General features: G+C 48.2%; 1 protein-coding gene across 2 annotated transcripts; it reads right to left on the bottom strand.

The window, feature by feature from the left end:
* Nucleotides 1-3,718: 3,718 nt before the first annotated feature.
* Nucleotides 3,719-5,607, bottom strand: LOC137064081 (uncharacterized). Of its 2 annotated transcripts, none has more exons than XM_067435415.1 (2): nt 4,447-5,607; nt 3,719-4,399 (listed from the first exon to the last, which is right to left on the bottom strand). In XM_067435415.1, exon 1 carries the CDS (start codon nt 5,593-5,595, stop codon nt 4,813-4,815), a length of 783 nt encoding a protein of 260 aa, XP_067291516.1. In that variant the 5' UTR covers nt 5,596-5,607; the 3' UTR covers nt 3,719-4,399; nt 4,447-4,812. The 2 variants fall into 2 exon arrangements, with proteins under 2 accessions (XP_067291516.1, XP_067291517.1); XM_067435416.1 differs by having other exon boundaries at nt 3,719-4,396.
* Between the last annotated feature and the right edge of the window lie 7,020 nt (nt 5,608-12,627).

Genomic DNA, 12,627 nt, shown 5'->3' with positions numbered 1-12,627 from the left:
AAACATTTTTTTTGGATTATTTCTTCCCTGTGAAGCCACAGATGCTCTCTGAAAGAACCATATAGGCCTATGGCTCGAGAGCCGTTTCCAAACAGAAAATCAGCCAGTAAAACACACACAACGTATGGCAACGCCTCAGACCGACTGATATGAAAAAATAAACAGATATTTTCTGATTTTTGAGCCGTTCGTTACTGTTGTACACATTGTCATGTCATTATAAGTCAAATTTATTTTGTTTCATTGAACACATATATTTTCATTAATATTTGTCTGAAAGGGGCACTTTTGAGTTAATCTGAAAAAGGGCAGGGGCTCGAGCACCCAAAGCTCCCTCCTCTACACGTGCATGCATTTGAGGCTTAATGCTACCCGTGGAATCATATTTCTGCTACCACATTACCACATGTATCTATAGACAGTATAAAAAAAAAGAGAATGGGCATGGCCGCTATACTTGCATCTGTCGCCCCTCCAGCATTGTTTGGAGGTGATAGTTGTTATGTTAATGCAGTTTTTAGCAGTTCACAAGACAATTGAAGGAGCAGAGGTAAAAAGGTATAAATGTGGACAATGTCGCCACTGCAACCATCTCCTCATTATAAATTATGGGACTGGGTAACCACTAGCTGACAGGACCACTTGAATAACAAGTGAAATTCTGTGGCAAGTCTTTGGTAATGGAGCTCTTGGAGAAATAAGTGGTCAAAATAGGTGCTTCTCTTTCTCTACAGCTCCCCAGATGATGGGGATGTAGCTTTGCAACATAGCGGTCAGCAGCAAGCGAGAATGGGTCAACTGACCTTATTTATGAACAGTCAAATCCTTATACTGAATGCCACTTAAAATAGATCAGATACATGTGATCTGATTTTATTCAAACTGAATCAATAAGCAGTGCAGGACTAGTGGCGGACAGTAGTAGAGTAGTTTTACTCTCTACTCAAATACATTTTTCAAGTACATACTTTATCAGTGTTTTTCTTTAGAAAACTTTTACTTCACTACATTCCAAAGCATAATATATAATGTCATACTTTTTTTTTACTGCATTACATTTCATAAATAAATGTTTTTTTTTTTTTTTTTTTTTTACCTTTAAGTTAATTACATCAAACATATAGTACTTTCTCACTTGTAATTTACATTTTGCTTACTTAAAAAACCCAGAATAAAATTATATATATTGTGATGGGGTGAAGAAGCACACGACACAGGATGGCAGGTGAATTCCCCGAAGGGTGGATTTTATTAGTGAAGTTGATGTAGAAAGTGAAAGTGTGGCATGAAGAGTGCTCGGTGCTCGGCGTGTTCCTCTCTCTCTCCCTCTTTACTCTTTAGTGCTCGCGGTGATGTGGGTCCGTGCTCCTTCTTCCGTAGTGGGGTGTTACGCCCCGTGGCTCATAGGGACGCAACAAAGATTGGGACACACACGAAAGCCGAAATAAAATACGAAATTTATTAACAAAATAGAACTATACAGAAAAGAAACAGTATTAAGTGTCACAGTCAGGAATCAGTGTGTTGTGTAAGGAATGCACGAAAGGGTAATGTGCTGTTGTAGTGTTGGATGTACCAAAGAAACAAAGTCAAACAAACGCAAAACAATAATCAAGTCCAGCCTGCCACGCCCTCTTGGGCCTTTTCCTTAGACTCCTTTTAACAATGCCCAACAGGATGTCAGCAACAGGTGTGCTTAATCAAGCTATCTGAGAACAGCCAGTTGAGGGCGGAGCCAGCAAACCATCCTCCTCAGCCTGGGGAAACCCCACTAAACACAGGAGTCGTCACATCCCTCCCCTTAAGACAGGGGTCCGTCAAGAATCCCTGTAACAAACAAGACAGTTAGCACAATACTTCAGGACCTAAAAGAAAGAAAAGAAAAACAAATTCCAATAGTTCAAAGGAACATGTAACAGTGCGGCGGCTACAAAATTCAGATCCTTTAACATGTTGAATGTCAAGTGCATAGGCGTGAGAAAAACTGACAGGACGAACCACTTCTCCCTCATCAGCCTGTTGGAGAACAGCTCCACCATTACTCGCATTCACCTGTAGAAAAGGTCTTACAAAAGAAGGGTAACAAAGACACCAATGGAGCACAGTGGAGATTTAACATTATCAAAAGCAGGGGCACAACTTGATGATCAAACAAACTTGTTTCACTCAATCTACGCATTTCGACAAACAGGCCCTCAAATTGATCTTCATCAGGAGAAGCAAGCAGTCGGCGTGAAACCAGGCCTCCCGGGTCAAAAACACAAGGTCCTACTTTACAATTATACAATTGTGTCATTCCTTCCTGCTGTTTGGGTTTAGCACTAGCCAACCCTCTTACATGTAACAAACTCTTGTGACCAAAAGCTAAAGTGTGCTTACTAGTCAGTTGCCAAGTGTGACCCTTTTTAATGCATGAGAAAATGTCACGCTTCAATTGCGGACGAAATTTTTGCAAGACACAATCAGAAGCATTTCGCATCCTGGAATGACCAGACTTTTCGCGTGCGACTTCCAACGCGGGATCACACAATTTTGTGGGAACCACCGCTTGAACAATAGGGTCCCCCACAAAATTCTCATCATGAGGGCTCAATTCTTTCAACAAGACATCTTGTACAAAACTTCCTCTGGCGTTATCTGGCAAGACATTATCATGAAGCGCAACAGTGAACAGCTCAGCCAACGAGGAATCTAAATGTTCTTCACTCAGCTCATCTGTAGACAGAGGAAGAGACAGATCAGCCAAGTCAGGTATAAACAGTACAGCACTTGGTGAATTTAACTAGTTTTTTAATATTTTTTTCAATATTTTTTTCCATGACACAGGTTACACCATCCACAGTGTCAACAACCATTGTCTGCTTAACCAGTTCTCTAGTAGATGCAAGCAAAGGAGAAGTGGGTACATTAGCCCACACCTGGTCACCTGCTAGTCTGTTTCCTAAAATGAGATGAACACCTTTGATCGGCAAAGCAGGGCGCAACCCTACTGTCACTTCACCAGTCACTAAATCAGAGTGAAGCTTGACTTTATGAAGAGGGACTGTTAACATCTTCAAATCAATTCCTTGAACCAAAACACTGGCACCAGTTTCAGACTGATAGGAAAATGGCAAAGTGGACTCTAAAATAAAAGAATCCATAAATCCTGTATCTCGTAAAATCTTAACAGGAATCTCTTTAACTGCATCCACTAATGAGACTCGACCTTCTGTAATGAAAGGAGCATAAGTGGAAAAACAATCATCAAATAGTCCAATTTCATTTGACTCAGCAACACTTAAATTCACAGAATTTGCGACTGCAGCAGGCTTAATCATATCCATATTAGTACGTCTAGTTTTATTTATAAGAATCAAGCAGTCAGCTTTCCAATGTCCTTTTCCACGACAATAATTACATATTTTAGATGGATCAAATCTCCATGGAGAAATGTGGCCACTCTGTGGAGTATTGTTTGAAAAACGGCTTGCGTTCACTTCCTCCCGTGCTCGCCAATCAACATCAATATTTCTACGAGCGAGCACGAACTCATCAGCCAATGATGCTGCCCCCTCAGGAGACTGCACTTTATGTTCACTAATATACGTCGCAATTTGATCAGAAACAGAACCTTTAAACTACTCAGTTATGATCAATTCAAGGAAATTCTCAAACGTTTTAACATCAAGCGATGCACACCAACGTGCTGCATGTCGTCTTAAATCCCTCACAAACTCCAAATGTGTCTGTTCCCGGTCCTTTTTACACGACCTAAAACGCTGTCGATACGTTTCTGGCACACACTCGTATACTTTCAACACCGCAGATTTAACAACGTCATACTTTTTACACACCTCTATGCTTAAAGCAGAAAAGGCTAACTGCGCTTTACCAACTAACACACACTGCAGCAACGGCACACAATCAGTCTTAGACCAACCTTGCAATTCAGCAATGCGTTCAAACAGAGTAAAGAAAACATCCGGATCAGCCTCATTAAATTTAGGAACAAGTTTTAGACTTTGATGCAGTGGAAAGCTTCTACAAGCACCACTCTCCTCAAAACCGTAGCCACCAACTTTACTTTCCTTCAGGAGCTTAAATTTACAATACTCCAAGTCCATTTTTGCCTTTTCTAATTCAAGTCTACCCTGTTCAGACTTCTGCTTCATCCGTTCATATTCCATTTGTAACTTTAACAACTCTTTCTGTTGGTCAAACGTAAAAAGTAGAATGCAGAGAGGTTACACTCTGTACTCCCTGAATTTCATCCCCATAGTCCAATTTTAAAGTGAAGAGTAGGGTGAGGCGCGGGCTGTAGGTCTTTCCCCTCCGCGACCCTTACTTGAGCCCAGCAGTGTTTCAGACGGTCGTCCTCTTGCTGCTCGCGGGCGAACGCCCCGGCCCCCAACACCTGCTGGAAGAGATCATAGAAGAGGTTAGCAGATTGGGGGTTGGACTCACCATCCTGGGGCTGTCAGAGGCCAGCAGCACAGGACGCCGTCTGGATCTCCGTGCTGTCCGGCGCTTTGGGCGGTTCCCGGGCTGGCTGGCAGGCTGGGTAGCGGGGACGAGGAGACGGTTGTACCCCGGCCAATCTCTTCCCAGCAGTACTGGAACCGGCAGAACCGGCAGACAATCCCCACCTCGATGGGCCAGGTGCCTGGGGCAGCCGCGATGGCGACGCGGCGCGCCGGAACTTCTCGGGTATCGCCGTGCACACATACGATGGGTACGGAGGTCTTTGATTCCACTCGCGGCGGCAGGACAGCCGCTTGCACTAAGCTGATGGCGCTGCCGGAGTCCAGGAGAGCCAGGAAGGGACGGCCGTTAATCTTCACCTCCGCCCGTGGCGCGTTCTCGGTGTGCACGGCGCAGCCTGCCTACTGGTCGCAAGGTACCCTCCGGCGTGCGTTGCTCCTGGACCACCCTTCGGGGAAAAGGCGGTGCTCGCTCCCCGACCTCCCGTTGGTAGGTGGCATCCGCTAGCTCGATGGCCTCAACCAACTCGTCCTTGGTGGTGGGCTTCCGCATCCCGACGGCTTGACAGAGGTGGCGCGGGAGAGCCCGCAGAAGGCGGTCAACGACGTGCTCCGCTACCTGGATGGCGGTGGGACCCTCGACCAGCAACCAATGTTGAGCGAGTCGGGAGAGATCCGCGGCTTGGATTCGGGGTGGGCGCCGTGGGTCGTATGCCCAGTCATGGAAGAGTTGCGCCGCGCTGATCGGCGAGAGCCCGACGCGCCCCAGAATCTCTTTCTTTAACTCTGTATACGAAGTGCTTTGCGCGGGGGAAAGGGCAAAGTATGCTCGCTGGGCTTCCCCTGTCAGCAGCGGGGCGACGATGCGTGCCCACTCGTCCTCCGGCCAAGCCTCACGGGTGGCGATGGTTTCAAACATCTCGAGATACATTGCAACGTCATCGTTGTCTGTCATCCTCGGCAGCAGTTGGGTTGCTTGGATGCTAGGGTCAGGCAGCGGAGCGCGTTGGGCAGCCGTCGCACGGAGTGTGAGCAGCTCCCGCTCTGCGGTATCTTGCCGGGAGGCCATATGCTCCATGATCTGCTGCTGGCGGATGCTCACCTCGGTGAGGTGCTTTAAGAGTTCCTCCATCGCTGCAGGGAGGAGCGCCACCTGGGGAAACAGAAAAAAACAGTGAGTTTCTGTCGAATGTGCGCCGGGGGCGGATTTTTTCAAAATAAAATCCAGGAAAAAAAAACTCTCTGGGAAAAAAACCACTCCACGAGAAAACGTGGTACTTCTTCACGCTTCTGCCAGCATTCTCCACCAGTGTGATGGGGTGAAGAAGCACACGACACAGGATGGCAGATTCCAGATGGCAGATTCCCCGAAGGGTAGATTTTATTAGTGAAGTTGATGTAGAAAGTGAAAGTGTGGCGTGAAGAGTGCTCGGTGCTCGGCGTGTTCCTCTCTCTCTCCCTCTTTAGTGCTCGCGGTGATGTGGGTCCGTGCTCTTTCTTCCGTAGTGGGGCGGGGGGTGTATATATATACACACAGGTCCTTCTAAAAAAATTAGCACATTGTGATAAATTTCATTATTTTCCATAATGTAATGAGACAAATTAAACTTTCATATATTTTAGATTCATTGCACACCAACTGAAATTGAGATTTTGGCATACAGCTAATGAAAACCCAAAATTCCTGTCTCAAAAAATTAGCATATCATGAAAAGGTTCTCTAAACGAGCTATTAACCTAATCATCTGAATCAACTAATTAACTCTAAACACCTGCAAAAGATTCCTGAGGCTTTTAAAAACTCCCAGCCTGGTTCATTACTCAAAACCGCAATCATGGGTAAGACTGCCGACCTGACTGCTGCCCAGAAGGCCATTATTGACACACTCAAGCGAGAGGGTAAGACACAGAAAGAAATTTCTGAACGAATAGGCTGTTCTCAGAGTGCTGTATCAAGGCACCTCAGTGGGAAGTCTGTGGGAAGGAAAAAGTGTGGCAAAAAACGCTGCACACCGAACCAGCTGTGAAAACAGCCCTTGTAGTTGCTCTTAAAGACAACAAAGAGAGATGATCCGAAGAACACATGACCCGCTGCTGTGTCTTCACACCAACACCGACTGAAGAGATCTCTTCCAAAAGGCAGGCTCTTTCTCAGTCGTACTGCGACGTGAAGAGTGATATCTGCCATAAACAACAGACTGAGGCTCTCTATACAGGATGCGACAAAGCAACCATTGTAAATCCATTTTTTTGTTTGTACTAGAAATACATTAGAAATAGAACATGTCATCAGTTTACTCTCTGGAGTTTGTTGTCAATTCAACTTGCATCCAGTGTAGATAGCATCACACTGATTATAATGGAAATTATAATTATAATGTTCTTTTTGCTTTTGTCGTGTCATGTTTGAACCACTTGTGTCTTGTGTAGACAAGGTGTGAGGGCACATTATTTCAAAAAAATTATAACCACCGATAAATAATTTATAATAAACACTAGCCTGGGAAAACCCAGACAACTTCCGGCAAATTTAGATTTGCTTTGCAAGTAGTCTGGCAAAGAGCTAATTCAAACCCATTTCTAATCCATCGAAATCGCGGCAACGTTGGGGCGGGCTTTACAGATGGCGACAGCACAGTAACGGTAAAGCAGGATGCCGCTGTGGAATATCACTCGTTCGAATCAGCTATCACTTCTGTTTTAAGTGATTTAAACTTTAAAGGGGGGGTGAAACACTCAGTTTCAGTCAGTGTCATGTCAATCTTGAGTACCTATAGAGTAGCATTGCATCCTGCATATCTCCGAAAAGTCTTTATTTTTTTTATAATTATATAAGAAAGATGCGCTGTTCCGAGTCTTTCCGAAAAAAGCCGAGCGGGTGGGGGCGTGTCGTGTGAGCGGAGCTAAATAATGACGTGTGCTCGCTGCTGCTATTGTGTTGAGTCGAGTGCGTCGTTGTAACGGATTCACAGAGGCAGGATTCAAAAGCAAGTAATTCAGTTTATTTGACGGATAGTGTCACAGAAGTCAAAACTCAGAACAGTGAAGAAGTCCGGATAAGACAGAGCAGTGAGAGAGGCTCTGTTGGCGACACGGGCAGGCTGTGAGCAGCTGTGACTCGGGAGGTCGGTACAGGTAATCCGGGAAGGGATCCAGCGTTTCACGGAAGGGGGAAACGACAACCAACACGGAGACACAAGGGGAAACATCCAACAACGCTCTGACAAAGACAAGAGAGAAACAGAGAGACTAAATAGGGTGAAGGTGATGAGTTGCAGCTGGTGCAGGTGATCAGCCACAGGTGCGTGATGAGCCAATCCCAGGCTCCGCCCTCACCTACATTCAACACGCACCCAAGAGTGAGACAGGGAATCCATGAACCGTGACAGTACCCCTCCCCCTAGGAGCGTCCCCTGACGCTCCCAGCCGACCTTACCTGTTGATTGTAATCATCAATAAGGGAGTGATCCAGAATGTCCCTAGCAGGAACCCAACTTCTCTCCTCCGGACCGTAACCTTCCCAGTCCACCAAGTACTGGAAACCTCGTCCCCTCCGTCTAGAATCCAGAATGCGATTAACCGAATAAGTTGGTTCCCCATCTACGAGTCGCGGCGGTGGGGGAACCGGGACTGGCGGATTAAGGTGGGAGTGAAAAACAGGTTTGATTTTGGATACATGGAAGGCGGGATGAATCCTCCTGTACGCCGGAGGGAGTTTGAGGCGGACTGTCACCGGACTAATGATCTTGGTGACAGTGAACGGGCCGATAAATTTGGGAGCAAGTTTATTAGATACGGAGCGGAGAGGAATGTTCTTGGTAGAAAGCCACACTTTTTGACCGACGACGTAAACGGGAGGCTTAGACCGGTGGCGATCAGCTTTAGCCTTGGTGCGCGCTCCCACCTGGAGCAGAGTCTCACGGGCTCTGGTCCATGTGCGATGACACCTCTGGATAAAGGCGTGAACAGAGGGGACCGCGACCTCGGAATCCAGACTAGGAAAAATAGGTGGCTGGTAACCTACACTACACTCAAATGGCGAAAGGCCCGTAGATGACACTGGTAACGAGTTATGAGCGTACTCAACCATAGAGAGTTGCTGGCTCCAGGATGAAGGATTCTTGGATACCAAACATCGCAACACTCTCTCCAGATCCTGATTGGCTCTCTCGGTCTGACCGTTGCTTTGGGGGTGATAACCCGAAGACAGACTAACCGTGGCTCCTAGTAATTTACAAAACTCCTGCCAAAATTTGGACACAAATTGGGAACCTCTGTCGGAGACCACGTCCATCGGGAGGCCATGTAACCGAAAGACGTGATCTACTACAGATACCGCTGTCTCCTTGGCTGAGGGTAATTTGGGCAAGGGAATGAAATGTGCTGCCTTCGAGAATCGGTCCACGACGGTCAAAACGACCGTCTTGCCCTGGGAGGGCGGGAGGGCGGTAACAAAATCTAGAGCGATGTGGGACCAGGGTCTCGAAGGAACAGACAGCGGCTGAAGTAACCCCTGGGGAGGTTGGTTAGATGTCTTACCAACCGCACAGACCGAGCAAGCCAAAACGAAACTGCGAATGTCGCGAGCCATAAGTGGCCACCAAAATCGTTGTTTTATTAAACTGCAAGTGCGGTTTACCCCTGGATGACAGGCAATGTTGGAGCAGTGACCCCATTTGAGGACCTCGGATCTTAACCCCTCCGGAACGAATAAACAACTCGGTGGGCCGCCGGGCGGGGGCGTTACCCCTTCTAAGGCCACTTTGACCTTCGATTCGATCTCCCATGTGAGTGTAGAGATAACTATCTTCTCTGGCAAAATACACTCGGGAGTAACCGGGCGTTCGGAAGCATCAAAAATACGAGATAAAGAGTCGGGTTTGATGTTTTTAGACCCGGGGCGGTACGAGAGAACAAAGTCAAAACGTCCGAAAAAAAGTGCCCACCGAGCCTGCCTGGAGTTGAGTCTTTTAGCAGATCTAATATATTCAAGGTTCTTATGATCCGTCCATACAATAAAAGGTACCCCCGACCCTTCAAGCCAATGACGCCACTCCTCCAACGCTAACTTGACGGCCAACAACTCTCTGTTACCAATGTCATAATTGCGTTCGGCAGGAGAAAGACGATGGGAGAAAAACGCGCACGGGTGCATCTTGTCATCTGAGGGAGAGCGCTGTGAAAGAACCGCTCCTACCCCCACCTCTGACGCGTCGACCTCTACCACGAACTGACGTGTGGAATCAGGGGCGACTAAGATGGGAGCCGAAACAAAGCGGCTTTTGAGTTTGGCGAATACAGCCTCGGCTGTATCGGACCACCTGAACGTCGTTCGGGGAGAGGTCAAGGCAGTCAGAGGTGCGGCTAGTTGGCTGAAATTGCGAATAAAACGCCGATAGAAATTGGCGAACCCCAGAAACCTCTGTAGGGCCTTACGGGAATCTGGACTTGGCCAATCCATCACAGCCTTAACCTTGTCGGGATCCATGCACATTCCCTCCGATGACACGATGTACCCTAAAAAAGGAACAGACTGTGCATGAAAAGCGCATTTCTCCGCCTTGACAAAAAGCCCATTCTCTAGCAACCTCTGAAGCACTCGTCTGACGTGTCGAACATGTTCCTGGAGAGACGAAGAAAAAATCAAAATGTCATCCAGGTAGACATATATGAATTGGTCGACCATGTCTCTCAACACATCATTGACGAGTGCCTGGAAAACCGCTGGGGAGTTGGAAAGGCCGAAAGGCATGACCAAGTATTCAAAATGCCCCCTGGGGGTGTTAAATGCGGTTTTCCATTCATCCCCCTCCCTGATGCGAACCAAATGATAAGCGTTACGTAAGTCCAACTTCGTGAAGACGGATGCTCCCTGTAACCTCTCGAAAGCTGAAGACATCAACGGCAAAGGATAGGTATTCTTTACCGTGATGTTATTCAGCCCTCGGTAATCAATGCAAGGTCGCAGAGAACCATCCTTCTTCCCCACGAAGAAGAACCCCGCCCCCGCTGGAGAAGAGGAAGGGCGGATGAATTTGGAGGCTAGAGAATCAGAAATATATTTCTCCATGGCCTCCCTCTCTGGAATAGAAAGAGAGTATAGTTTGCCCTTAGGCGGAGACTTACCTGGGAGTAAATCTATAGCACAGTCATAGGGACGATGCGGAGGGAGAGAAGCAGCTCGGGACTTACTGAACACTTCCTTCAGGTCGAGGTACTCCGGAGGCACGTTAGACAGATTCACCGTCTCACTCTGAAAAACAGAACGAGAAACAGACGAACAAGCAGACACCAAACAAGACTCATAACATTTATCACTCCACGCAGACACAGAGTTTTGTCCCCAGTCAACCCTTGGATTGTGTAACTCCAGCCAAGGGTGACCGAGGACAACGGGAGCCAAAGGGGAGTCCAGGATGAAAAATGAAATGCGTTCGGTGTGGTTGCCGGAAGTGATCAGTGTAAGTGGTTCAGTGGTGAATGAAATGTCAGGGAGAACTTGTCCGTTGAGTGCGTTGACAGAGATGGTGTTCTTGAGTGCAATGGTGGGTATGTTAAGTTTGTGAGCAAGGGCAGAGTCAATGAAGTTACCTTCCGCTCCCGAGTCGAGGAGGGCGAGGCTGGAATAATCCTGAGCTGCCCACAGCAATCTCACCGGGAGGAGAGTGGAGGATGAGGTCTTTTCCACGGAGATCCCGCCCGACAGTAGCCTTCCTTTTACCGCCGGGCGTGGTCTTTTACCGGGCAGGAGTCTAGCAGGTGTCCGTTCCCGCCGCAGTACAGGCAAAGACCACGGGATCTCCGTCTCGCCTTCTCCTCCCGGGAGAGCCGAGCTCGACCCACCTGCATGGGCTCCGGGTCGAAGGTGTAGCTGACCGCATCCGTAGCGCTGGCCTGAGGGCATTCGACACTCCCATGCTGAGGCTCCATCCTGGACCTCAGCCGACTCAGACGAGCGTCCACCCTCAAAGCAAGATCAATGAGACCGTCAATCTTCTCCGGAAGGTCGATGGCGAATATCTCCTTCTGGATGCGGTCAGCCAGCCCATGCAGGAACATGTCCCACTGTGCCTCCTCGTTCCACTTGCACTCGGCGGCCAGGGTGCGGAACTCGATGGAATAGTCCGAGACCGAGCGGTTACCTTGGCGGAGTTCTGCGAGTTGACGTGCCGCTTCTCTTCCGGTCACCGCTCGGTCAAACACCCTTCTCATCTCTGCCGCCAGCGTCTGGAACGAGGAGCAGCAAGGATGTTGGTTCTCCCACACCGCCGTTCCCCAAAGTGCGGCTCGTCCGGAGAGCAGGGTGAGGACGAATGCCACCTTGGATCTCTCTGTGTTGAAAGTCTGCGGTTGAAGAGCGAAAAACAAGGAACACTTGGTAAGGAAGGCTCTGCAATAATTGCTCTCACCGGCATAATTCTCGGGGGTAGGCAGACGTGGTTCCGGTTGCCGCGATGCAGATGGTGTGTGGGGAATCGGCGGTGGGTCGGGCACAGTGGGACCGACGAGTTGTTGCATCTGTTGGGTCAGCTCGGCCACCCGTGCCACCAAGGTGTGTACTGCCTGTCCTGTGGCAGTTAAGTTCGCCTCCTGCTGGTCCAGTCTCTCGTTGCTGCTGGTCAGTAGGGCGTTGATACTCGCTGAATCCATGGTTGGTCAGAGCGTTCTGTAACGGATTCACAGAGGCAGGATTCAAAAGCAAGTAATTCAGTTTATTTGACGGATAGTGTCACAGAAGTCAAAACTCAGAACAGTGAAGAAGTCCGGATAAGACAGAGCAGTGAGAGAGGCTCTGTTGGCGACACGGGCAGGCTGTGAGCAGCTGTGACTCGGGAGGTCGGTACAGGTAATCCGGGAAGGGATCCAGCGTTTCACGGAAGGGGGAAACGACAACCAACACGGAGACACAAGGGGAAACATCCAACAACGCTCTGACAAAGACAAGAGAGAAACAGAGAGACTAAATAGGGTGAAGGTGATGAGTTGCAGCTGGTGCAGGTGATCAGCCACAGGTGCGTGATGAGCCAATCCCAGGCTCCGCCCTCACCTACATTCAACACGCACCCAAGAGTGAGACAGGGAATCCATGAACCGTGACAGTCGTAAAGCTGTGTCATCCCTAACAGCGGGAAAAAAACTTTATTCAAAATAAAAATATGGCTTT

The sequence above is a fragment of the Pseudorasbora parva genome, chromosome 24, assembly GCF_024679245.1.
Source record: "Pseudorasbora parva isolate DD20220531a chromosome 24, ASM2467924v1, whole genome shotgun sequence".
Lineage (NCBI taxonomy): Eukaryota > Metazoa > Chordata > Actinopteri > Cypriniformes > Gobionidae > Pseudorasbora > Pseudorasbora parva.
This window is presented reverse-complemented; position numbering and strand designations above follow the sequence as displayed.

What these genes read in the sequence shown, in the direction of transcription:
- LOC137064081 (XM_067435415.1), bottom strand. Translation starts at nt 5,595, where the DNA reads ATGGAGGAACTCTTAAAGCACCTCACCGAGGTGAGCATCCGCCAGCAG.